Below are 22120 nucleotides of genomic sequence, written 5' to 3' on the forward strand. Positions count from 1 at the left end.
CTCCTCTTGTTGACCGGGAGCAGAAGATCACGGGGTAAAACTGATGAAGATGGGCGCACCATCGTGTGAATTGTGGAGATAAACCACGATGCTTGTAAATCCAGGGAACATGGAAGGGTTTAGCTCGCAAAAGAAAAACAGTGGGCTTAAGAGCACGGGCTCACCTTACCTATGGGAGGAACGGCTGTGTGGGGATGTTTTGATGCTAAATTTCTTCCAGCGGGGAGGGGGCTGGACTAGATGCTCTAGTCTGGACCGGACCCCCTCGAGTTTGCGCTCCTTGGTTGGCCGACTGTGGTGCTCAACTTGATAAAGTGCCGATGGCCAAGCTGTCCCCATCCACCCCTTCTTTCCAGGTTCGGCGCATGGTGGGCGCATTGGTGGCTGTCGGCCAGGGCCACCTCCAGCCGTACGACGTCAAGAAGCTTCTGGAGGTCCAGGACCTGATGGCGTCTTCCCACATCACCGTTGCGCCACCCGGCGGGCTGTTCCTCAAAGACGTGGAATACTGCGAATCGGGTGAGGTTTACCATCCCGGCCATACATTGAGAGGAGAGAGATTGGAATCCGGCCTCGTAGGGGCTCCTTGTGGTTTATTTTTGCAGACTCTGTAACTCCCATTCCAAAAATATGATTTACAAGAAGATATAGCCTGGTAAACACATCGTGAAAATACATATATATTTTTTAACATTTTCAGACCGCGGATCTGCATACCCGTGAATACTGATCGTGCGGATATGGGAGGGTCCTTTTGTGTGGGGGGGGGAGGCAGAAATCCACTTTGTGAGAGCTTGTCATTGCTGGCAAGTTTCTAGTTCTCATGGAAGCCAAACTTTAAAAGGCATGTAAAATTTTTTGGCGAAGGCAGGGTAGAAGGCGGGATTTGAACCAGGGGCTTTTACCCACCAGCTAGCTCACTTTCTCCCCATTTTCTCTCTTTGCAGATCTAGATATTGGTCCGTCGGACGCAGAGGGCTAGCTCTTGTGGAACGCTGCGGGTTTTGACAGGACTCTGTTAACATCGCTTGGCGAGGTGCTTCAGGGTGGTAGCGGAAAGGAAACGCGGCTGCTTTTCTCTAAGCCTTCACCAAGAAAACCACCAACCTTTCCCACAGTTATCATATTTTTGTATCTAGAAACAGGATTGTTCCCCCTCTGGAACAAACTGGTCCTTTTGGAGAATGGGAATCCTCTCTGCCATTTTGCGTTGGGTTTCGAACCCGGAGCCCTTGGGGCTGGACCTTTGGGCAAGATCCATTCTGGCCCCACCCACAGATTTGGTGGCTAAAACCAGAGCAAGGCAGTTGAGGGCCTTTGTGGGTTTTTTTTAAAATACTTTTTTCGTACAATAAATTCAATAATAAATTAATGGTCAATAAATAAATAAATACATAAGTCTAGTCCCTACTGAAATCTTAATATCTGCATGAGCTTTGGTCTCGCTTGCATTATGAGGACGGTGATAACTGGCCTACTTTATAGGGCCATCGCAGTCTTAATCCTACCGGAGGATTAAGAAATTCATGGTCCTTCCAAGTTTCTGGGCTTCCCCACTCCCAGAAGCCCTGGTCCAGGGTACAGGCAGTGGAACTCTGTGCTACAGAAAGGCTGTGGTTAGAATTGTTTCAATTAATTGTGTTGGGGTTTAACCCGTTTTTGGAGGAAGAGGGGCTAAAAATAATCTGGATTATTATTTTTATTTTTTTAGTATCCGTTTTTCCTTAAAAAGGACCCAAGACAGCTGACATCTTTAAAAAAACAATATTTAAAACTAAAAACAGTAAGTAGGTTGGTGGGACGCACTCAGATGTACCTGCTGAGTTTCCAGATTGAATGCTTTTTCTTCTTCTTCTCTGGCTCATACTAACCTCCAGATTTAGGAAACTTAGCACCCGCCGTATTGCGTTCATTTGGCCCTTTATCGAGGCCTCAAACAAGGTACAACCCATCATCCCCAGCAAGGCAGCTTGGATCAGGCTGGAAATCTGGCAGGGGGCAGCCAAAGCAAGATGGGAGTCGGAGTCCCATCAGTTACCTTGAATGTTCTGGCTGCTTGGTGTTTGTGCTTAACTGGAGACCTTCACACACTATCTTCGGTTCCACTTCCTGTGGTTTTTTGGGTATAAAACAGGCGTCGGAGGCCCCGTTGCTGTGCAGGAACACCAACACGGCACTCCCTGACGATTCAGGAGCTGGAGACGAGCGTCGCTCGCCCCTTCAAGGAGAAAACCGGAGGTTCGGCCGTTGACCCTGGAAGGCCAGGCTCCAGGCAAGATAGGCGAGTCACTATTTTTCCTTGTTCTTCATCTCCCCAGTTTGTTCTTAGGTGGTTTTTCTTGGCCTTTGCGCACCTGCAAATCTTTGGGTGTCCCCTGCCACCCTTGGGGGCGGGGATGATGGTTTTGGCTGTCTTGAGGGGTGAGACTCGACAACTGAGGCTGTCCTGCTTTGGGGCACAGGGCGAGAAAGGCAGGATTCTCTGGAAGAGACAATAACGTTGCTAAAAGTGGAAGGCAGCAGGAAAAGAGGAAGCCCCTAATACGAGATGGGCTGGCTTCTTAAAGGAAGCCATGAGAGGAGCAGGACTTTTGAAGTCAAGACATGTTGGAGGTCCCTCATTCATGGGGTCGCCATAAGTCAGAGGCGATGTGACAGCACATCTCACAACAGTGGCAAACCACGAGCCTAGTACAGGTGATTTATTTTTGACTCCTTTCCTCCATCTTAACAGGACACTTGGTTTTGTTTCCTTCAGGCCCCATTTTATTCACCTATGAAAAGTGGCTTCTCTTTCTGACTTCAAAGATGATGCTTTTAGATACGGAGGCGTCGGGGTTCGACCGGATCGGCCTGGGCTGCCGAACGTGATCTGTTCAATGACCCTGCCTTGCCTGCAGCTACAAGATTATTTTCTCTAACTCCACAGAAAAAAATGGAGAACGCCACTCTGACTCCCGTGCAGTGGGATCAGGGCCTGAGAAACGCCAGTACCGAGTGCCGGCTTCAAGCCGATTTCCAGTATTCGCTCTTCACGGTCATCTACTCCACGGTTTTTGTCTTGGGCTTGCTCGAAAACGGAGCCGCCTTGTACCTCCTGGCCTGCAGAGTCCAGAAGAACACACCGCGCTCCTACCTCTACCTGGTCAACTTAGCCGTGGTGGACGCCCTCTTCGCCGGCGTCCTGCCCTTCAAGATCCACTACCACTTCCACCACAACCACTGGATCTTTGGTGATGTGGCCTGCCGGATCACGGGCTGCATCTACTTCCTGAACATCTACCTCAGCATCGCCTTCTTCACCTGCGTCTGCGTGGACCGGTATGTGGCTGTCCTGCACCCCTTCGCCTACATCCGGATCAAGCGGGGCCACTACGCAGTGGTGGCGTCGGTCCTGTGGGTCACGGCACTGAGCATCGCCGGCCCTCTGGTGCTGGGGGGTCCCCTCCACGCCCAGCTGAACAGCACCACGGTCTGCTTTGAGAACTTCGGGCCCACCAGCTGGACTGGGCGGATGGTCCCCTACAATGTCTGCGCACTGATTTTCGGCTTCGTCCTCCCGTTCGCTGTCATCCTGATCAGCTACCCGCTGATCGCACGCCGGATTGCTCACATCCCTCACAGCGCCCGCAAGAGGAAGGCGCTGGGCACCATCTACCTCATCCTCTTCATCTGCGCGACCTGCTTCCTTCCCTACCATCTCACCCACCTCCTGCACTTCCTGATGCGGGCCAAGGTGATCGAGAATTGCCGCTTCGCCACGTTCATTTACAAAATGCGCCGGGTCACCTTAGCGCTGGTGAGCTTCAACTGCTGCCTGAACCCCATCTTGTACTACTTTACCGCCGCTGGCGGGCGGTGGCCATTTCGGATCCGGAGAAGGATGGTGCACGTCTACACCATTAGCAAGGATCAAGCTGCCCGACGGGGGTCCGCACCGAGGGGAGTGGACCACAATAGGCAGATGGCCGATGGGGCAAGGTTAGTGAGACCTGCGCGGAAGTTGGTTGGACTTTAATCATCCCCAGAAAGCCCATTTTTTCCGCTCATCGAGGGGTTTTTTCCAAGATTTGATGCCCCTTTTCGGCAACCCAAGGGAGGGACAGACGGTGGGATGAAGGCGGAGAAGCACCACGCTGGCAGAAACGCCAGGTTCAGAAAGCGAGCCGCCCTTTCGGGTTTTTTAATACGACAGTCAGGAACCCTTGTGGCCGTGAAGACATGTTTGGCAACCATTTTAGCACCATTTCTTGAAACCTCTGAGACTTCTCAGTAAGATTCCTTCACTGATTTATTGTTTAAAAACTCCTCCTCAAGGCTGGCGACAGAAGGCCCCATACCGTCTTTTCTTGGGTGGCTCTACAACTAGGGTTTTTTTTCCGTGTGCTTGAGCCAACCCAGGGTGGGCAACATGGCACTCGCTCAATGTTCTACACCTTCCATACTTTACCCAGACCGGTTGAACATAGTGCTTTAAAATGGAGGTTGGGAACCAGGGGTCCAAGATGCTAACAGGGCTTTGTAGACCACATCATAATGGGCTCGAGGGACAGGAAGCCAGACTGAGGCCGAAAACCAGGAAAAACTTCTGAATGGTTAGAGCAGTACGACAACGGAATCCACCAGCAGTGGAGGCGTTCAAGAAAACATGGGACCTCCCTCTGTCACATCCAATTGGATTTGAAGCATGGGGTTGGACTCGATGGCCTTAAGAGCCCCCCTTCCAACTCCATGGTTCTAGAATTCAATGATAATCTTCAGCAGAACCTGGAAATGTGTTGTTGTTTTTCCCGACTGGTCTCCTAGCGAGAATTCTGGATGTCCACAGAAGTAACTTTTCTGGTCTTTGAACCCCTGAGAAAGCAGCCCCTCGGTCTTTCCGTTCGGCCCAGGATTATCTGCTTTGGCATGCAGTCTTCAGCAAAGTTCTAGTCAAAGGCTTAGCTGGCTATTTACACCGAAGCTGCTGGAGACTGAACAGAGAGCCCTGAATCCAGCCGTTAACCCTGACTGGAGGAGCCCTATAGACTCAGTGAGATCTACCTGTGTGTCAACACCACCACCCCCATTCTGCCATTGATTCAAGGGCTTGCGAATTGGATTGTGACGTATTTATTATGGGGATAATTAACAAGTCTGAATGTGGTGTGTGGTGTAGTCGACACAGCGACTGCCAAGGATTCCGGAGATCTGAGTTCAAATCCCTGCTCAGCCCTGGATACTCATAGGGGGAGCGAAACTGGTAAAAACTACTCCTTAAACAGCTCACTTACCTTGAAAGCCTTGTTAGGATTGCGATAAATCGGTTCCCGGCACAGAACGCGCAATTCACAAGTGTGCGGAGTTAACCCGCAGACCTTGGGGCTGGGGAGGGGGAAAGGCACCTACCTTCCCTAATCAGGACCGCTCTAGCTATGTTAGACTACACTCCCCATCATCCCCAGACAGCTGAAGGATATGCCCTTCCTTAGAGATGCAGGGAACTGGAAAGTATGCTTTTCAATTAAATCCATGGAACAGCCCTCAATGATCAGATAACGTGTAATGATTAAAAGTACAGAAGGGCTTTGATAAACAAGAATATTTTCATTGACATTTGGGGAGATTTTATTGCTTTTGTCCCTCATGAAGGGGAAGAGTAGTGGAGTTTCTTTGCAACGGTCAATGCAGTTTTGGGAGTGGACAGAGAGGGGGCACGGTAAGTGGAAAAAACACTGATTCGAGCTCCCAATGATTTCAATGGGTTGGAGCACTCTTTGTACAATTGCATTGTTTATGTTGCTTATGTAGAATTTTTTAGGTGTAGCGCTGTTTGGGGTTTTTTTTTTTGGTAGGTATTATTTTTGTCTGTATTTTCTTTTTAATCTAAAATCAAATAATCTTTAAAAGAGAGAGAGAGACGAGGGAAGAAGGTTTTCCCTCTAGCTCCACTGGGCTATAATTGTCCCCAGCTCAGCTTGCTGGCAATGATGGGAGTTGTATTCCCACACTTCTAGAGACCTGGAGGTTGGGGGGAGGGGACGCCGGTATATGTTACAGCCCTGCCAGTAGAGACAAAAAAAAACCCCATAGAAACAAAACTTGCTTTTATTTTAAAATAAACACACCTCATGACCATCGAAGTATTTACATGGTTCCCTGGGTTTGGTGGGGCTGAGGATTCCCAGCAGACGCCAGGGCTTAAGCTGTGATTTGGGGCAGTGCCTTTTTCAAGAGGGAGGTCACGTAGCTCCCAGTTTCTTCATCCTGTAAAATGGGAGCAGATTTTTGACAATATGCGTGGCAACTCCTAGCCTTTAAAGGTTAGACCTAACGTGCGATTTCTGGCGGCCGTCCTAAATCTCCGGATCTCGCTCTCAAAAACCATCTTTCGACTTCCTTCCTTAATGACTTTCTCCTCAGCCTTAGGAACGCTTTTTTTAAAATCCTGAGTTCTTCTGAATTAAAAATCTCATTTTCCTACAGAGGCCGGTTTTGTGCCGGCTCTCGTTTACCCTTTATATAAGCCGGGCGGTAGTTTCTGAAATGTTTTCAACCTTAATTGTCTGAAGCCGGAATCAATGTTTTATCTGTCCCCCCTGTAAGCTGCTTGGAGAAGATTTTGTCACAGAAGGGCACAGCCTAGAAGCTCGGAAAAAAAATTTACTTTTGTTTACTGACTTGATTGAATTATCTCCTCCTGCAAAATAAAGAATCATGTGCCCTCAAGTCAATGCTGACTTACAGCAACTCTTTTGCCCGGCTTTCCCAGTACTCTCAAATAGTTTCCCATTCTCTTCTTCCAGGTGGGGGAGCCCTGGGGCTGTGCAGCTTGCCCAAGGCTACCCAGGTTGGCTTTACCTACAGGAAGCACGGTGGGGGAATCGAATCCCCAACCTCCAGCTCTGCAGTCCAGATACCTAACCACTCAGCTACCCATCCCTTTACTTCTAGACGGGTTGAAAGTGGGGGGGGGGGAAGGATGATGGATGATCTGAACAGCCTGTTGCACAGTCCCAGGGTGCCCCCTGGAGGAAGGGAAGGGGAAACCACTTCCGAGAAATAGCTCAGCATTCAAGCGAAGGATGCTCCCCTCTCTGCTGTGGCAGCATCATTCCCAGTTCTGCAATGTAACGGAAGTGCACACTTTCGCCCTTCCCCATCAACCCAGGTTGGTCGAGAGTAGAGGACAACCCTGGCTATTCCAAGGTTTACACCGGAAACCCCCCTCCCCCCGTCCGCAAACCCTCGACGGCGGAGGTGTGTCTAGGCAGCTGGGGGCAAGATGATGGCATCTTCTAAAGCCATTCAAAAACAGGTGAAGACTTACCTGGTACGTCCAGGAGACCAGGAGAAGTTTGGTGGCGGGATCTTCCGACTGTACAGTGACCTGGATCAGGATGGATTCCACCATGATAGAGGTGTCGGAGAGATGCTGGACTGAATAATCCTTCAAAACACTAGAGGGAGAAACCGCACACACGACATTCCAATGAACTGGATAGCTCAGTGGTTTAGGTATCTGGAGAGTGATTCCTCTCTGGGCCTCCTTGATGACACGTGTGTGTGTGTTTGTGTGTGTAGAGTTGAAGATCCACCGAGTCCCTTTCCAGCTCTGCAATTCTAAGATGATGATGACGATAACAAGCAAGCCGAACTTGCAGCGTTTCATCCTCTATTTACTCTCACCTCATTCTTACATCTGCACATTTTCAAACGACCTGCCATGTGTGTGAAAGCTGCTTTCCCTAAAGAGGACTAGAAACTTGCATATCCAAAACTAAACAAGCAAAAGTAGATGGTTATATATATATATATATAACTAACATAAATGTTCAAAGGGCGCTATGCTAGGATTCTGTGTTGTTCCATGGGAGTGCGGTCAGTAATAGAACAAATATTAAAAACGGCCTCAGCTCGTGGTCCATTAAGAGAATCCAAGTTTTCTGAGAGCCAGAATTAGGCTGGGCAGGCATGCATTTTCATTTTTAATTGATAGCAAAGAAGGACGTAGCCGAAACCATGGATGGATGTAGCTTCAGATATATTAAGACTGACTGGGAATGGGATTTAAGACAGTCCTAATGGGACTGCTTTAAGGGGTTTAGAATCATCATCATCATCTCAGAACGGCAGAGCCGGAAGGGACCCTGTGGGTCATCCACTCCAGCCCCTGTCAAGGAGTCCCTGGGGGGGGATTCGAACTCCCAACCTTTGTCTCTGCAGCCAGAGACCTCAACGGCTAAAAGTTCACTTTTAGTACGATCTAGTCTGTAGGAAACTTCTCCAGCAAGTCTGCACCCGTTTTCTATCCTGTCTCAAGGACCGGGTCTACCTCTTGAGGTGGTTGTAAACCCGTAGTCCCGTCTCGTGCTCTTTCCGGGGGTCCTGGAAGTGGATCCGGCAGGTGAACCTCAGCTGGTGTTCACCCAGGCCCAGTTCCTTGAGGGCTTGCTCAGGAGACACCAGGCGAAAGCTCTGAGGAGAGAGAGAAGGGGACGAATCATGGGATCAAATACATAGCGTGCTCTGTCGCAGCAGAGAACTGAAAAATGCAGAGGAAAAACCTCATGGCTTGAACAATTGTCCTAGAGATGGGCACAAACTTCTGGTTCGCTGGTTCGTTTTCCATCCGAACAGGGGTTTGGCGCTTCCCAGCCCCGCCTCCTCCAGCAGGTAGCCTACTTGGGTGGCGGCACCCAAAGGAGGAGGGGCAGGCGAGCCGGGAGGCTGCTTCTGAGTGGCCGCCACCCAGAGGAGGCGGGGCTGGGAAGCGCCAAACCCCTGTTCGGACGGAAAACGAACCGACACGAACTAGAAGTTCATGCCCATCTCTCGATCGCGCCGGGGAAGGGAGTGAAGACCCGGGGAGAACCGCATCAAATGGACAGGTACCCCCCCTTCCCCACCTGGACAAACCATGGCTGGTCAACAACATCCACCCCCTAGGCTGAAACGCCAAGACAGAGGTAGCGCCACTTACGTTATCTTTGATGATCAAGGTCCCGTGCATGAGCTTCGGCCTCTTTGCGTCTGGCACGGGGCCTAGGGATGGACCGTGGGCGAGAAGGGGGGAGCAGTCAATTCACCACCCGCCAGTCATTTTCCACCCACCCTAGAGAGAAAGTGTCTGGCTGTCCACGTCACCGTTTGGGGCCTGAGGTGGCGGTGGTGTAACCACAGCTACTATTCTAGAGCCTCCCCCACACAAAACAGGAAATAAATTATAGCCCCACCACTGTAAGGATATCTGCGTTTTTAGTCAGAGATGCTAATTTCACCCACCATTTGCCACAACCTTCTCCACATCATTTTTTCCATTCTATGTTTTAAGACTTCTAGCATTAGGAGGGCGGGTGGCGTGAGGCCACAAACACCTCAGGGCGTTATTTCTAACCCAGGAGGTCAACACACCATTTCAACCACAGTTGAGGTTGTGTAGGCAGCAAGGATGCCGTGCAGCATCTGTCAGCCATGAGGGGCCAGAAGCCTGACTCCCAGTTAAACCAACAGAACCTAATCCCGGTTATTTGGTGCAGTTTGGTAAGACAAGCATCTAGTCCTCATGGGCAGAGCATATCAATTTCAAATCCTATAAGATTTGTGTACTTTCGGACAGAAGACACAACAGAAAAGTATCTCTCTCAATTAGCCAGAGGAAAAAAGCCCAGAGAATATAATTAAGCAGGGCTTAATCCTGTGCCTCCCTGAGAGGAGCCGGGCTTGACTATCCATAGAAATGCAAAGCTGGAAGGGAGCCTACGATTATGATGGATAGATCAGCAGTTTAGGATGGATAGATCCGCCAGAGGTTGGGAGTTCGATTCCCCTACTGGGCGTCCTTGACAGGGCGTGGACTTGATGATCTTCAGGGTCCCTTCCAGATCTGCTGTTCAACAGCTGTAAGATTAAGATGGGGGTAGGTAGGAATCCTTTTATGGCCTTAGGTGCCATGCTAGCTGAAAGATTCAAGGACTGGAGGAATTCTTCAAACTTTTTCAAGCTCTGCTAGTAAAGGAACCTCCGCGCCCCTCAAAAATAGTCAGGAACGGCTGCTCGATACATTACCAACAGTGAGTTCTCTTTTCAGCAGGCCAAGGGAAATGTCCACAGGGATGCTTGGGTTGGTGAAGATGGTCACCGTCTCCCCGTTGGCAGGCATGTGGCAGTTGACATCTGTAAGGGAACAAAAGAAAACGCCTCAGGGAAACTGGGAGCGCCACATCTGGCCGGATTAACACTTCACTGAGTCCAAGCGTCTGCATGGAATGGTATTTTCCAGCAGTTCCTTTATTTATTTAAAATATTTCTCCCCCACCTTTCTCCTCAAGAAGGGACTCCAGGCGGCTTGCATCATAAAAGAACCTATTTAAACTGCTAAGTAGACCAAATGTTTAAAAAGAATTGAAGAAATCCTGCACTAAAAGGGTAAATGAAACCAGCACCAACGCTACCTTCCAAACAACAACACACAACCCTCCATTAAAAAATAAAATTACACCCAGGCAGCTGATCGTTAAAGGACAGCTTGCAGGAAGGGAAAGGACATGGCCTGCTTGAGGAAGGACAGGAAAGATGGGGCTCGGCTGGCTTCCAGTGGGAGGGAGTTCCAGAATATGGAAGCAGCCATAGAGAAGGTCCTTTCCCGTGTCTTCACCTAACACACCCGGGAAGGTGATGAGATGGAGAGAAAGGCCTCCCGGATGATCTTGAACACCCAAGCGGGCCCATAAGGAGAGGCGGCTCCTCACGAATTCCCACAGGGAGGCTTTGAGGAAACACATACGGAATTCCTGTTCAATCTTCTGCTTCAGGAACTCCATCTTCTTGGCCTCTCCATGGACCAGGAGGACATTCCGGGGCTCAGCCTGGCGAATGAGCTGCATGATGCCTTTGGCGTCCGCGTGGGCGCTGAACGACATGTACTCCACCTGCATCTTCACTTCCAACTAGGGAGAAGACAGAGTTTTTATTTCACAAAGCCATTCGTGGACGGTAGCTCGCTTCATCAAACGCAAATTGCAGATTAGAAGCATCATAAACTACAGTATACAAACGTTTAGGACAAATACAACTTCTCCACTTTGAACCTGCCTTACGACTTTCAGCTTCCTGTGGTTATCAATTTGAATTTCATCAGATAATAACAGAAAAAAGAAATCAGGGAGGGTACGGCCCTCCACAAAGGTTTCAACTCACAATCTGTCTTCCTTCCATTTCCAGCTTCCGTTGACCTCCCAAGATTTTATGGCCGACCGTTCCTTGCACGCAGTACCCCGGCATGATCACCTGGGTACAGAATTCAGAGGAAAATCACATTGTCCCCCTTGAGCTCTCAATAAAACAACCAACAGGAACTGAGCTGCCTCCATGCTTAATAATTCAGCTCTAGGCCACATCGCCAACACATCCTTTATATTTCTGTATTAATTATTTAATATATGTATATGCCTGAAGAGAAAGGTCTTTGCTTGGGGAAGGACAGCCAAGGTGGAGCCAGGCTGGCCTCCAGTGGGAGGGAGTTCCACAGTCTGGGACCAGCCACCGAGAAGGCCCTCCTCTCCCAGGTCCCCCACCGAGTGAACCTGTGAGGGTGGCAGGACAAAGGGAAAAGCCTTTCTCTCAATCCAGCCATGATAGCTCCACACACCTTGAGGACTAGAAACAAGCGACAACTCCATCTAATGCAAAGCATCTCCATTAAGCCGTCTGCTAGAAAAACTGAGCAAATAGCCTGCAAATCCTAGCCTCCGTATCTGGGGACTTAGCATCCAATGCTTCGAACAGACCACTGAATCACAGATTCTGTGAGAGGAGAAGCACAGTATATCTTGCCAGCGTTCTCCGTACCATGTTTTTCTCGTTCCCAGCCCATTTCTTGAAGATCTGGAGCGACTGGCCTGCATGGAGCATCCCTGGGGTGGCAAACACAACCTAGTGAGACAGAAAGCAAAAAAAATAGCAATTGGAAACCTGGAGTTACAGGTTGGGAGTTCGAATCCCCCACTGGGCATACTTAACAGGGGCTGGACTGGATGATCTACAGGGTCCCTTCCAGCTCTACAGGTTTAAGATTATGATTAGACCAGATCTGTGAAAACCTGGCCTTGCCTTGCCTCCCAGACACAATGCATGTGCCACAGGACTCTAGCCAATGCCTTACAGCTGCGCATTGCCATAGAAGCCACCCGTGCATAAAGGTGTACAGACTGATGTTCTGGGACTTCAGCTCCCGAAAACACAAAACTTCAGGTCTCTAGCCCCTACCATTGGCCCCAGGTTATCAGCAAAGGCCCGGTCAAAGGCTTTGATGTGCTTGAACTCAAACATGTTCCTCTGGACGAAGGTTTTCCGGATCTTCTGGTTGGTCCACGTGATGAAGAGCTTGTAGTAGTGGTTGGCTTTCTCCGTCAGCCCCGTCGAAAAGTAGATGGGGGCCTTCAAGTTCATGCGCTCCCTTGGACCAAAAAGAAACAGGGAACACGGGGTAGGGGAAAGCCAAAAGAGAAAGAGTCCACCAAACCCAAACATAAATCCAAAGAAGGGGGAAATGAAGACACAAAAGAGAAGCAACGTCTAAGAGTGGTTCTCAGTCTTGTGTCCCCAGATGGACTGCAGTTCCCAGAAGCCTTCGCCACAAGCTGAGCTGGCCGGGATTTCTGGGAGTTGTAGTCCAAGAACATCTGGATTACCCAAGGCTGGGAACCACTGCTAAACACCTGAAGAAAGAACATGTTATTTTCCACGGGCATAGAAATGGTGAGGCTTTGGTGCCAAAGGGTAGAGAGTGAGGTGGTTTAAAAGGGAAATAAAAGATGCCTGCATACGTACCAGAAAGTCTCCAGTAAAATGCAGAGCTCCTGGGCCCGTCCTAAAGCAAATACTGGGATAAGAACCTACACAGAGGGAGAAGTGTGGGAATTAGGCTAAAACATAACCCACGACTGGACAGGACGTATTTTTCTCAAAGAGGGGAGGGAAAGGAAAATATTAGCCTGGCTTCCACAGAAGAAGACTTCTGTTATCTCTGTAAAGCTGCTTGGATGAGCAGCGAAACCTTTCAACCGAACGACCCTGCGAAGCAGAACAGGCTGAAAGGGACCAGCCCAAGGCTACCCAGGGAATTTTTATTCCTAGAGCTCGCTGCAGGAAAGGCAGGCTGTAAACGTCACAAATGAGTGAATTTTAAACAATTCGGGGGGGGGGGGGGAAACGGGAAAATCAGATGGAGATTTTTTTTAAAAGCAGGCGTTTCCCACTTGTGGGGACCCCAGGGGGCGGGAGCCACTATTTTAAAGTCACCGAAGGGTACCTTCCCTCCGCGCTCAATGGCTTCGTGGACCTTCTTCAGGAAGTCTCGCTCTCGACAGCGTTTGGAGTCCCGAATGGTGGTGGCGTAGGTGGACTCCGTGATGAGCAGATCGGGGCGGCATTTGTCAATCCAGGCGGCCCTGCAAAACCCAAAGACGGGGTGAAGCCCTGTGTACCCTAACCTGTGGGACCCCCCCCCCCCCAACAAGCACTAAGAAATCTTAAACCACACCCTTTCTCGGATCTTCTGACTATCCGACATACTTGCCAAACAAGGAAAAACGGTTTGGCTGACATTTGAGACACACACACCCCACACTCCCACGGTGCTCCGTTGTTTGATTTACTTGGAACGCATCCCGAGTATTAAGTTGGGTGCGACTGTGCGCACGCAAAATGGAACTAGTCCGTGTAAAAAATAACGTCATATATTAGAAACAAGAACCTACCCTAAATGCCTATCCGGAGTCATGTTATAATCTCCCTAATGAATGAAAAGAAGATCAGGTTAAACACAAATAGAAGGGAATAAAAATAAGAGAACAAATTTAAAAAGACAAAAACATGGTGGCACCTTCAAGACTGACGATTACATTTTTTTAATGTGTGCTTTTGTGGACCAGCCCACTTGCTCACACAGGAGAGCTGTAAGAACGTCAGTGCACTTTATGTTATTTATTTACAAGATTTCTCCACTCAACAGCACCAACCCTCTCTCTCCGATAAGTGGGACACTCGAAGGAAGCAACATGTTGAAAATGCAAAATGAAGAGATGCCATGCGCTTTAAACAGGAGTGTGCAGAAGTCTACAGACCCCGCTCGGGCACTTACCGTATAAACCACGGACTCGCAGCCAACTTTAATCTGGAACATGGCCGCTCCCAGGACGTGACCAGCGTAATAAGCTTTGATTTCCAATTCATCGTCCACCTACGGGAAGGTGAAACAAAGCATTGTTTTTTCTGTTTGTTTCCTGCCGTTTTCTAGGAAAGCTGGGCACGGAATTGTGGTTCACCCACAAGCCCAAGGCAGAGCCACCGCTCTGGAGCCAGGATGCGTGCGTCATGTCAGAGGAACTGTGTCCGGCATCGCTGAGCACGAATCGACCCTACATTTCTGCTCCCAAATCCTACCGTAAAGAAGGCGCCAGAGTTACACAGAACAGCTACAGGATGAGGTGCTGGTTGTGCGATCGGTTTATACAGTGGAACAACCAGGCACACACACACCCAGAACCTTATCAGACCGCCGGGGCAACCCCGACCGTCGGAGCCCCATGGGCATAAACAGAGAACAAAATACAGAAGCTAAATAGGAGGAATCAGAGGGGGACAGAACACACAATATCCCTGATATGCATGTAAAATGTCACAGAGTTAATGTGAATAAATAATACACCCACACTCATATCCACAAGGAATCACTTCCGAGCCCTCCAAGTGGATGTTGAAAAATTCAGATTGCAAAAACGAGAATATACAGTGGTGCCCCGCATAGCGACGTTAATCCATTCTGGATTAATCGTCGCTATCCGGAAACATCGCAATGCGGGGGGGGGGGAACCCATAGAAATGCATTAAACTTCGTTTAATGCGTACCTATGGGGCGAAAACTCACCATTATGCGAAGATTCTCTATAGCGCTGCCATTTTCGCCGCCTCGGTAAGCGAGGAAATTGCACGAAAATGGTTGCGGCGGCCATTTTAGAACCGCTGATCAGCTGTTCCACAAACATCGCAATGCGAAGATCGGTAAGCGAAACGCTTACCGATCATCGCAATGCAATGTTCAGGCTATTAAAACATCACAATGTGATCACACCAGCGATCCCAAAAAATAGATCGCTATGCGGATTCGTCGTTAAATGGTGCGCTCGTTATGCAAGGCACCACTGTATGTTAAAGAAAGCTGGAAAAGGTTTCATAACTGGGCCCAAAAACAAACATGGGTAGCGAATATAATATATATTACGGATTTTAGTATTGTAACACAGCCATCGAGTCAAGATGACATTAGATATTGTATTATTGCAAATGCTTTCCTGTGTTTATGTTTTATTTCGTTCTATCTTCCTTTCCCCCAATATTTGTACTCCTTTGATAGTTGTTTGTTTGTTAGATAATTAAAAAAAATTAAAAGGATAATTCAAATTACAGCAAACATTATTCTATTAGTGAGTGCCAGCAGGCTGGAGGTCCCCCACCGCTCCCTTACCTGGACCGTCTGATGGAGGTGGACGGTCACCACTTTTTTCATACAGTCCTTGATCATCTGGGAGGTGAAGAAATTGGTCTCTCCTTTCTTGTCCACCGTGATTTTCCTGAAGTCCTCCAGCAGGATGGGGCAGATGGCTTTGGTCGGGTGGGTCATGTAAATGGGCCCGTCGTAGCCGACCATCTCACTGAAATACGGAAGGGCCCCGCAGTGGTCCAAGTGGAAATGACTAGGGGAGAAGGGAGGAGAGAGGAGAACGCAAAGTCGTCATTACAAAAGGGTTTGAACGCCGCCGTCTCCAATCTTGGCTCTCTGGATGTTGGTGGATTACACACTCCATCATGCCCAAGCAGCAGAGACCAACCTGTTGCATTGAGGGTGTTTTCCATTAAACACATTAGGGGACCCAAAGATAGACAAAAGCAGGCAACTAATTTGTAGCTACGAGCTGTGATCAAATCAGTTTGAGTCTAAATAATCTCCGGAGCCAACAATGATGGAACTGAGACTGTCCTATTTTGGGCACGTCATGAGAAATTACTCTTTTTTTTGGGTGGGGGGCTAAGAGTTGTACATGGATTTTGAACTACACAAGGGGGGTGGGAACATGGGTGCCCCTAGTCTTACTGTTGTTGAAGAGAGAACTGTACACCAGTCCAACATGGCCTAGTTATTTTACTGGGATGGAGGGTGGGATCCGTTAAGAATAGTAAAACTGCAGCTCTTAGCTTCCTGGGAAAACCGAACAGGAAAGCTAGGCTTCACACCAACACAAACAACCAACATTGCTCCCCAGCAGCTAAGCCAGTTCATGTCCAAGCACTGAGGCAGACGTACACACCTGATGATGACACAGTCCAGGAAATCCGTCAGCCTTCCATTCTGAGTGATGTAGGAGAAATCAGGAAATCGCCTCTACGAAACATGAGAGAAGACTGTGGTCATGCTTCAGAAGAAGACTTCTCTTCGCTGACACACTAACAAGTCATGGCTAAGAGAGACATTTCTGGGCTAGGATGACTGTCAATCTGTTCAGTACTAACCAATCATTCTTTCCTGCCTCTGAGTTCAAAAGAGAGCCCCGCCTCTCTGCTGAGTGTTCTCTTCCCCCCTCTGTTGGAAGCAGACTGTTTATTAGTTTGCTGTTGATCTGACCACAACTGTAAATAATATAACTTTTTATTCTTTCTCCTACAAACTTACATCGTCATTATATCCCATATGCATGCCGCAGTCCAACATAACATTTTTGCCCCCAAGGGACACAAGAATGCAGCTCCGACCCACATCTTGGCCAGCTCCTGGAAGCACAAAAAGGGGAAAGAGGTTAACAAGCCCGCTGACACCCACACCTACCCTACGGGCAATCCTAATACCCCAAACATAGAAGGGATGCATTACGTATAGCTGGAGTCTCAGAATTAGATGTACTTGTAATAAGGAAAATTATCTCCCCCAAAAAGGAGGGGGGAATAAGAAGTGGACTGAGGAAATATTTGCTTTACGCCCAGCTAGAGGTTGGGAGTTTGATTCCCCACTGAATCTCCTTAAGAGGAGCTGGAGTTGATAAGCTATAGGTTCCCTTCCAGCTCTGTAGTTCTAACATGATGATGATCCAGGATCTCTTTTATGTATCATTAAGCAAACAACCATCTCTTTAAAATGTCATGGTCTATCTCAGTGGTTCCCAACTTTCAGTAACCCACATGTTGGACTGCAACTCCCAGAAACCCTGGCCAGAACAGTTGGGAATGAAGGATTCTGGGAATTACAGCCCAAGAACACAATAGTCTGCTTCCAACAGACTGAAGCGGGGGAAAGAGACCCAAGGTTGGGAACTACTGGTCTATTTGATTTACAGATGCTTGGAACAGAAATCCTATCAGATCTAAAACAGTAGGGAGAAATATACAGAACTCCTCGATTTATACCCTTAATACCTTAACCACTAGGCACCAATATCCACGCTCCTTACCTAGTGGAGTAACTTTGATTTCAGGCATGCTGAAATAAGCAAAAGGCCTCTGATCCGCAGCTAGAAGGAAGGCTGATTCAGAGATCCCATGTAGGAGGATCAAATATGTCGCCGTTAAAAGGGTTTCTCTCTCACATCAGATCGTTCCTGGCATCAGAGAGAGAAAAAAACAACAAATGTATAAAAAGAGAGAGAGAGACGGACAGGCAGCATTTCTCTAGAAAGCCAAAAGGCTGACAAGCTTGTGACTGCAATGTGGGTACAGACAATTTGGGGTGGGGGAGCAATTATATCATAGAACTGAAAGGGGCAGGAGAGGTAATTGTATTCTTTTCCTGAACCTCCAGGTTACTGGTGGACTACAGACCCCATAATCCCTAGTCTTCCTTACTGGGGATGATGGGGCTGCGTTCCCAAACCCGCTGCAAGGGGCGTAAACTGGGAAAACTGCTTCAACACCACCCCAAAAGAAAGGGAAAGTCCACACTACAGGAACCCCCCCACCCCGTTTCCACAACAACAACAACACGCCCCACGTTAGGGAATCTTCCTTCCGCTCACCTGGCTTGCAGAGCCGCCCTGCCTAAGAAAACGCAGCTGCACATGCGCACAACCTCCATACTCCGCTTCCTGTCGAGCGACGGAAAAGCAACGTAGAAAGTAAAGAATAACACATAGGTGTTGTTCTTCTGAATAAAATAGAGGGCCGGAATTATCTTTAACAGAGCCTCCTTAGGCAAATTCCATCCATCTACCACCTATGAATATGATCTTTATTTCAAATTAGAGCGAAAAAATGTAGTTTCGTTTTAAGCTTAAAGAGAAAAATAAAACGTGAGAGGGTGGCGACTCTATCATTTTCTGTTTGTATCTCTGTAAGTTAGAGACTTCCTCCCAGCGCAGGCGCACAGGCTTTACCCTTCTACGCATGCGGATCCCGGACCGAACCTTACCCGCTCCAGGGATAAAGGAATCGCTGGTTCCGGAAGTAGGGTCTCAGCTCCTATTGGCTGGCGCTGCAGAGGAGCCGGCTCGCAGGGAAGCCATGGGGGGCTCTAGCCATTGGCTGAGGTGTATAAGGAGGCGGGCCAAAGAGGATAGGGACGCGCGCGCTCATTGGCTGCCTTAGAAGAGGGAAGTGGCGGAAGTTGGGAAAAGGGAAAAGATAAGGTGAGTGGGCTGCTCTGGCAGGGAATCCTCCAGAGAGGAGGAAGAGGGGGGAGCCTCCCCTGGGGGGAAGGGGCGGGGCCAATATGGGGTGGGGGCTCCGAATGGGCCTGAAGCCAGAGGAATGCTGGGTATTTTTAGCCCCCACCCGACTCTTGCCTATTTAGAGCAATAGATCTGTCTTTGCCCCGCCCCCGTGGTGGGTTTTTGAAACTACAACTCCCAGAAGCCCTAGTCAGCATTACCAATGCGTAAGGATTCTGGGAGTTGTAGTCCAAAGCACCTGGACGGCCAAATTTAGGACTAACTGCTGCAGTATGGCTTATACATGATCAAGATGATGATCAGTCATCATTATAATTACTGGTCAGAGCTGGGGGAGTAGAGCGTTCTCTTTCTTTTTTTAAAAACTACATATCCCAGAATCCTTTTGCCCACGGCAGGGGGGTTCTGGGAGTCCAGAAAAGGGAAATACCAACCATTCCCCCAGCTGTGGATTAGGGAAAAGTCGAATTGTTCGTCATCAGGTTTGGGGTGGGGAGCAATATTTAAAAACTGGCCCCTGAGCTAACTCTTGCTGACTTGTTTTCAGAGCAGCGCCATGGCAGACGGAGACGACGTGAACGGCCTGAGGAAAGTACTCGTCACTTTTAAGAGCTGCCTCACCGACAATCAGGAAGTCCTCATGGATCCGTACTTGGAAGGCTGGAAAGGGCTTGTGCGGTAAGATTACGAGATTTCCCTCTGCGTGGTCGGCACAACACAAAGTTTTCCTCTTAAACACGACACTCCTTAACCTTCCCATTTCCTCCGTCGCAGGTTTCTGAACACGATGGGGGCAATGTTCTCGTTCATCTCCAAAGACGCCGTGGCCAAAATCCAGATTATGGAGAATTTCCGCAGCGGTGAGCAGAAAGAGAACTACATCACCCTCCAGTCCATGGTGGGGTACGAACTCTCCAACAGCCTAGTGGACTTCACGCAGCCGTACAGCCGCCCCACGTCTGGCTGCCGAACGATCCTCCGCCTCCACCGTGCCTTGCACTGGCTGCAGCTCTTCCTGGAAGGCCTCCGGACGAGCGACGCGGATTCACGGACCTCGGTGCTGTGCACGGATTCCTACAACGCCTCCTTGGCCAATTACCACCCATGGATCATCCACAAGGCGGCCAGCATGGCGTTTTACACCTTACCCACCCGGGACGCCTTCCTCAAAAACATGAATGTGGGCACCAACGAGGAGGCGGTGGCGATGCTGGGGGAAGCCCTGCCTCACATTAGTCAAGTCTACGAAGTGACAGAACGTCTGTACGCTCAACACAAGCTCCTTGACCTCCCATAATGGGGCATCTTCCTCCTGAGTAGCACAACGGAAGGCAGCTATATCATCCATGCTTCAAATTGTGCATATCTGGAGCAGTTCTGGAGCTGTGCAATATACCTCCCTCCGATTACATAGGGATCCTACCGCATAAGATCAGCTTCTCCAATCTGGTTCTCTTCCGATGTTTTAGATGTCACTCCTGCCAGCAAATCATGGAGAGCATCAGGGTGGGAAAAGTTGGAGGCAGCTCTCAAGGTGCAAACCTCTGTTCTAGTTCAACACTGCTCAGATAATCTGAATCAAGAAAGGATGCCTGTCTTGGCTGTGAAACTTCAGGGAGGTCAAGTCTCAAACGTCTGAATAGCCACACGTTCGTGGCTTATAAGACCGTCCTGTCCCCATCAAGGGGAATTCCTTGCATCGCCGAATTCCTTTTGGGGTGGCGCAAAGCCCTGAAGTCAAATCATTCCTGTTGCCTGGCTTGACTGACCTCTTTGCCCTTCGAACTTAGCTTGGTGGAATCCAACTTGCCCGTTCCTTTCTTCAAATCAAATTAAGCTTTCAAGAGAAAAGGGGAATCTTTTAACATTAAGGGTTTCCAACCTTGGGTCCCCAGATGTTCGTGGACTGCAGCTCCCAGATTCCTAAGCCGACTCAGCTGGTGACGAAGGCTTCTGGGAGTTGTAGTCGAAGGACATCCAAAGATCCAAGGTTGGGAAGCAACGTTCTACCGGATGGAGGTATACTTGATTGAATCGTAGTGTGAAAATGGCAACTGGGGAAATTTGCAGCACAATCCACACATCTGGCAGAGCAGGTTTCGCAGGGATACAACTTCCGCACTGGGGTGTGCCACAGCTGCGCTCAGCCCACAGGAGTTATCTCAGCCTTCCTGATTCTAGCCCAGGAGAAAGATTCGTTCAAGTTGAATGAATGGAGAGATCCAAATTTGTTAGCAGCTGGTGCTCAGCAGTGCCGGCGAGGTGGAGGAGAGATCTACTCAAGTGTTAGCTTACACGAGTGATCAGCAATCCCCTTCCACCCCTGAAGGAGGGAGTAAATAAATAAATATAGCACCTCTCTGTTACGGACTGAAAACTGACAATCAATCTTGTCTCTGCTGGATACTCTCTCTCTTTCTGTGCATGTATCTATAATGTGAATTAAGCAGCTTATACCTAAGAATGAATGACAAATCATAAGGAAACGCTGATGATCCCGGATATAGTCTGCACTGGGAGGTGAAAAACACTTTGAAAATTCAAAAAAAACGTGTATTGCACAAGATTTGGGGCCAAATCTTTGGAATAAAGACAATCTGGATTTTTTAAAAATCTGTGTTGTTAAAGTAGTACTGTATTTGATTTTGTCATAATGTTGTGTCATGTTGGACTCTGTTCACCAATCAGGCAGATCCATTATGTACCTACAAGCTGGTTGTGTTCATTAACCCAGCTTCAATTATCAATATCTTTATGCAAAGCTGGGCAGAAGCCACAGAAGTGAGCTCCTGAGAACATTTGCACGGTTATCCTATGGAGTATATGCATGCACTGTGATTTGCTTGTATTTTACCTCTTGTGCTTGGACTGAAATAAAGATTATCCGTACTTGACCGTTTCAGTAGAGGCGTCCTACATTTGGAAGGGTCTGGCTGTAATGTTGGAATCATGGTCAACTCTAAGAGTCTTAAAAGGAGAAGAACCATCATCATCTTCCGTCAAGTCAATTCTGGCTTACGGAGACCCTGTTTCTAGGCAGAGAGTGCTACCATCCCCTTCCTCCAGGGGGCGCCCTGGGATTATGCAGCTTGCCCAAGACTACCTAGGCTGGCTTTTCTCCCAGCAGGCCCAGTGGGGAATCGAACTCCCAACCTAAACCACTAAGATAACTAAATATAAAAGGAGAAGGAGTATTTAATTCAATCAACATGGACCTTTAGAGCTTGTCATACTACAACTCCCATGATTCCTATCAGAGCAGAGCTTATGGAGAAGGGACCCCGGGAGGTGCAGGGTGTCTTATCGCAGATAAACAAGGCACACGTTCAAAGCACTTTCTTTACGTTTCTGTTTTTGCTTTCCTTTGGTAACCTAACTGCCCAGTGATCGGCAAATGCTCAGGAGAAGACCCAAAGCCAGTTTGTCAA

At 48.7% G+C, this 22120-nt stretch overlaps 4 protein-coding genes and 1 long non-coding RNA gene across 6 annotated transcripts in view; 3 read left to right on the top strand and 2 right to left on the bottom strand.

Annotated features, from left to right (window-relative positions):
• Positions 1–359, bottom strand: part of LOC140701634 (uncharacterized) — a 7766-nt gene extending 7407 nt beyond the window's left edge. Inside the window, exon 1 of the long non-coding RNA XR_013538064.1 lies at positions 170–359. This is a non-coding gene — a long non-coding RNA (uncharacterized LOC140701634). The remainder of the gene's footprint in view (positions 1–169) is intronic.
• Positions 1–1403, top strand: part of PUSL1 (pseudouridine synthase like 1) — a 20205-nt gene extending 18802 nt beyond the window's left edge. For both annotated transcript variants that reach the window (XM_020782299.3, XM_072977617.2), the window contains 2 exons: positions 357–519; positions 948–1403. In XM_020782299.3, the coding sequence (XP_020637958.2) occupies positions 357–519; positions 948–982 (198 nt within the window). In that variant the 3' untranslated portion in view covers positions 983–1403. The remainder of the gene's footprint in view (positions 1–356; positions 520–947) is intronic.
• Positions 1404–2184: 781 nt separating this feature from the next.
• LOC110073288 (lysophosphatidic acid receptor 6) lies at positions 2185–6713 on the top strand. The gene is made up of 2 exons (XM_020782298.3): positions 2185–2281; positions 2930–6713. Exon 2 carries the CDS (start codon positions 2936–2938, stop codon positions 4016–4018), a length of 1083 nt encoding a protein of 360 aa, XP_020637957.3. The 5' UTR covers positions 2185–2281; positions 2930–2935; the 3' UTR covers positions 4019–6713.
• On the bottom strand, positions 6070–18351 carry INTS11 (integrator complex subunit 11). Its single transcript, XM_020782297.3, has 18 exons — positions 18042–18351; positions 17481–17627; positions 16709–16806; positions 16347–16420; positions 15506–15734; positions 14123–14221; positions 13740–13774; positions 13292–13430; positions 12811–12875; positions 12247–12436; positions 11830–11913; positions 11179–11268; positions 10766–10928; positions 10048–10155; positions 8963–9024; positions 8315–8457; positions 7310–7439; positions 6070–6246 (listed from the first exon to the last, which is right to left on the bottom strand). Exons 2-18 carry the CDS (start codon positions 17506–17508, stop codon positions 6181–6183), a joined length of 1803 nt encoding a protein of 600 aa, XP_020637956.1. The 5' UTR covers positions 17509–17627; positions 18042–18351; the 3' UTR covers positions 6070–6180.
• Positions 18352–18401: 50 nt separating this feature from the next.
• CPTP (ceramide-1-phosphate transfer protein) lies at positions 18402–21594 on the top strand. The gene is made up of 3 exons (XM_020782302.3): positions 18402–18650; positions 19240–19370; positions 19467–21594. Exons 2-3 carry the CDS (start codon positions 19249–19251, stop codon positions 19987–19989), a joined length of 645 nt encoding a protein of 214 aa, XP_020637961.3. The 5' UTR covers positions 18402–18650; positions 19240–19248; the 3' UTR covers positions 19990–21594.
• The last annotated feature ends 526 nt before the right edge of the window (positions 21595–22120 follow it).

The sequence above is a fragment of the Pogona vitticeps genome, chromosome 7, assembly GCF_051106095.1.
Source record: "Pogona vitticeps strain Pit_001003342236 chromosome 7, PviZW2.1, whole genome shotgun sequence".
Lineage (NCBI taxonomy): Eukaryota > Metazoa > Chordata > Lepidosauria > Squamata > Agamidae > Pogona > Pogona vitticeps.

Excerpts from the sequence above, each read along its gene's own strand:
- CPTP (XM_020782302.3), top strand. The coding sequence starts at position 19,249 with ATGGCAGACGGAGACGACGTGAACGGCCTGAGGAAAGTACTCGTCACT. Across the intron at positions 19,371-19,466 it reads GGCTGGAAAGGGCTTGTGCG|GTTTCTGAACACGATGGGGG; the intron begins GTAAGATTACGA and ends CCTCCGTCGCAG.
- INTS11 (XM_020782297.3), bottom strand. The coding sequence starts at position 17,508 with ATGCCTGAAATCAAAGTTACTCCACTAG. Across the intron at positions 16,421-16,708 it reads ATATGGGATATAATGACGAT|AGGCGATTTCCTGATTTCTC; the intron begins GTAAGTTTGTAG and ends CATGTTTCGTAG. Across the intron at positions 11,269-11,829 it reads CTGGGAACGAGAAAAACATG|GTGATCATGCCGGGGTACTG; the intron begins GTACGGAGAACG and ends TTCTGTACCCAG.
- LOC110073288 (XM_020782298.3), top strand. The coding sequence starts at position 2,936 with ATGGAGAACGCCACTCTGACTCCCGTGCAGTGGGATCAGGGCCTGAGA.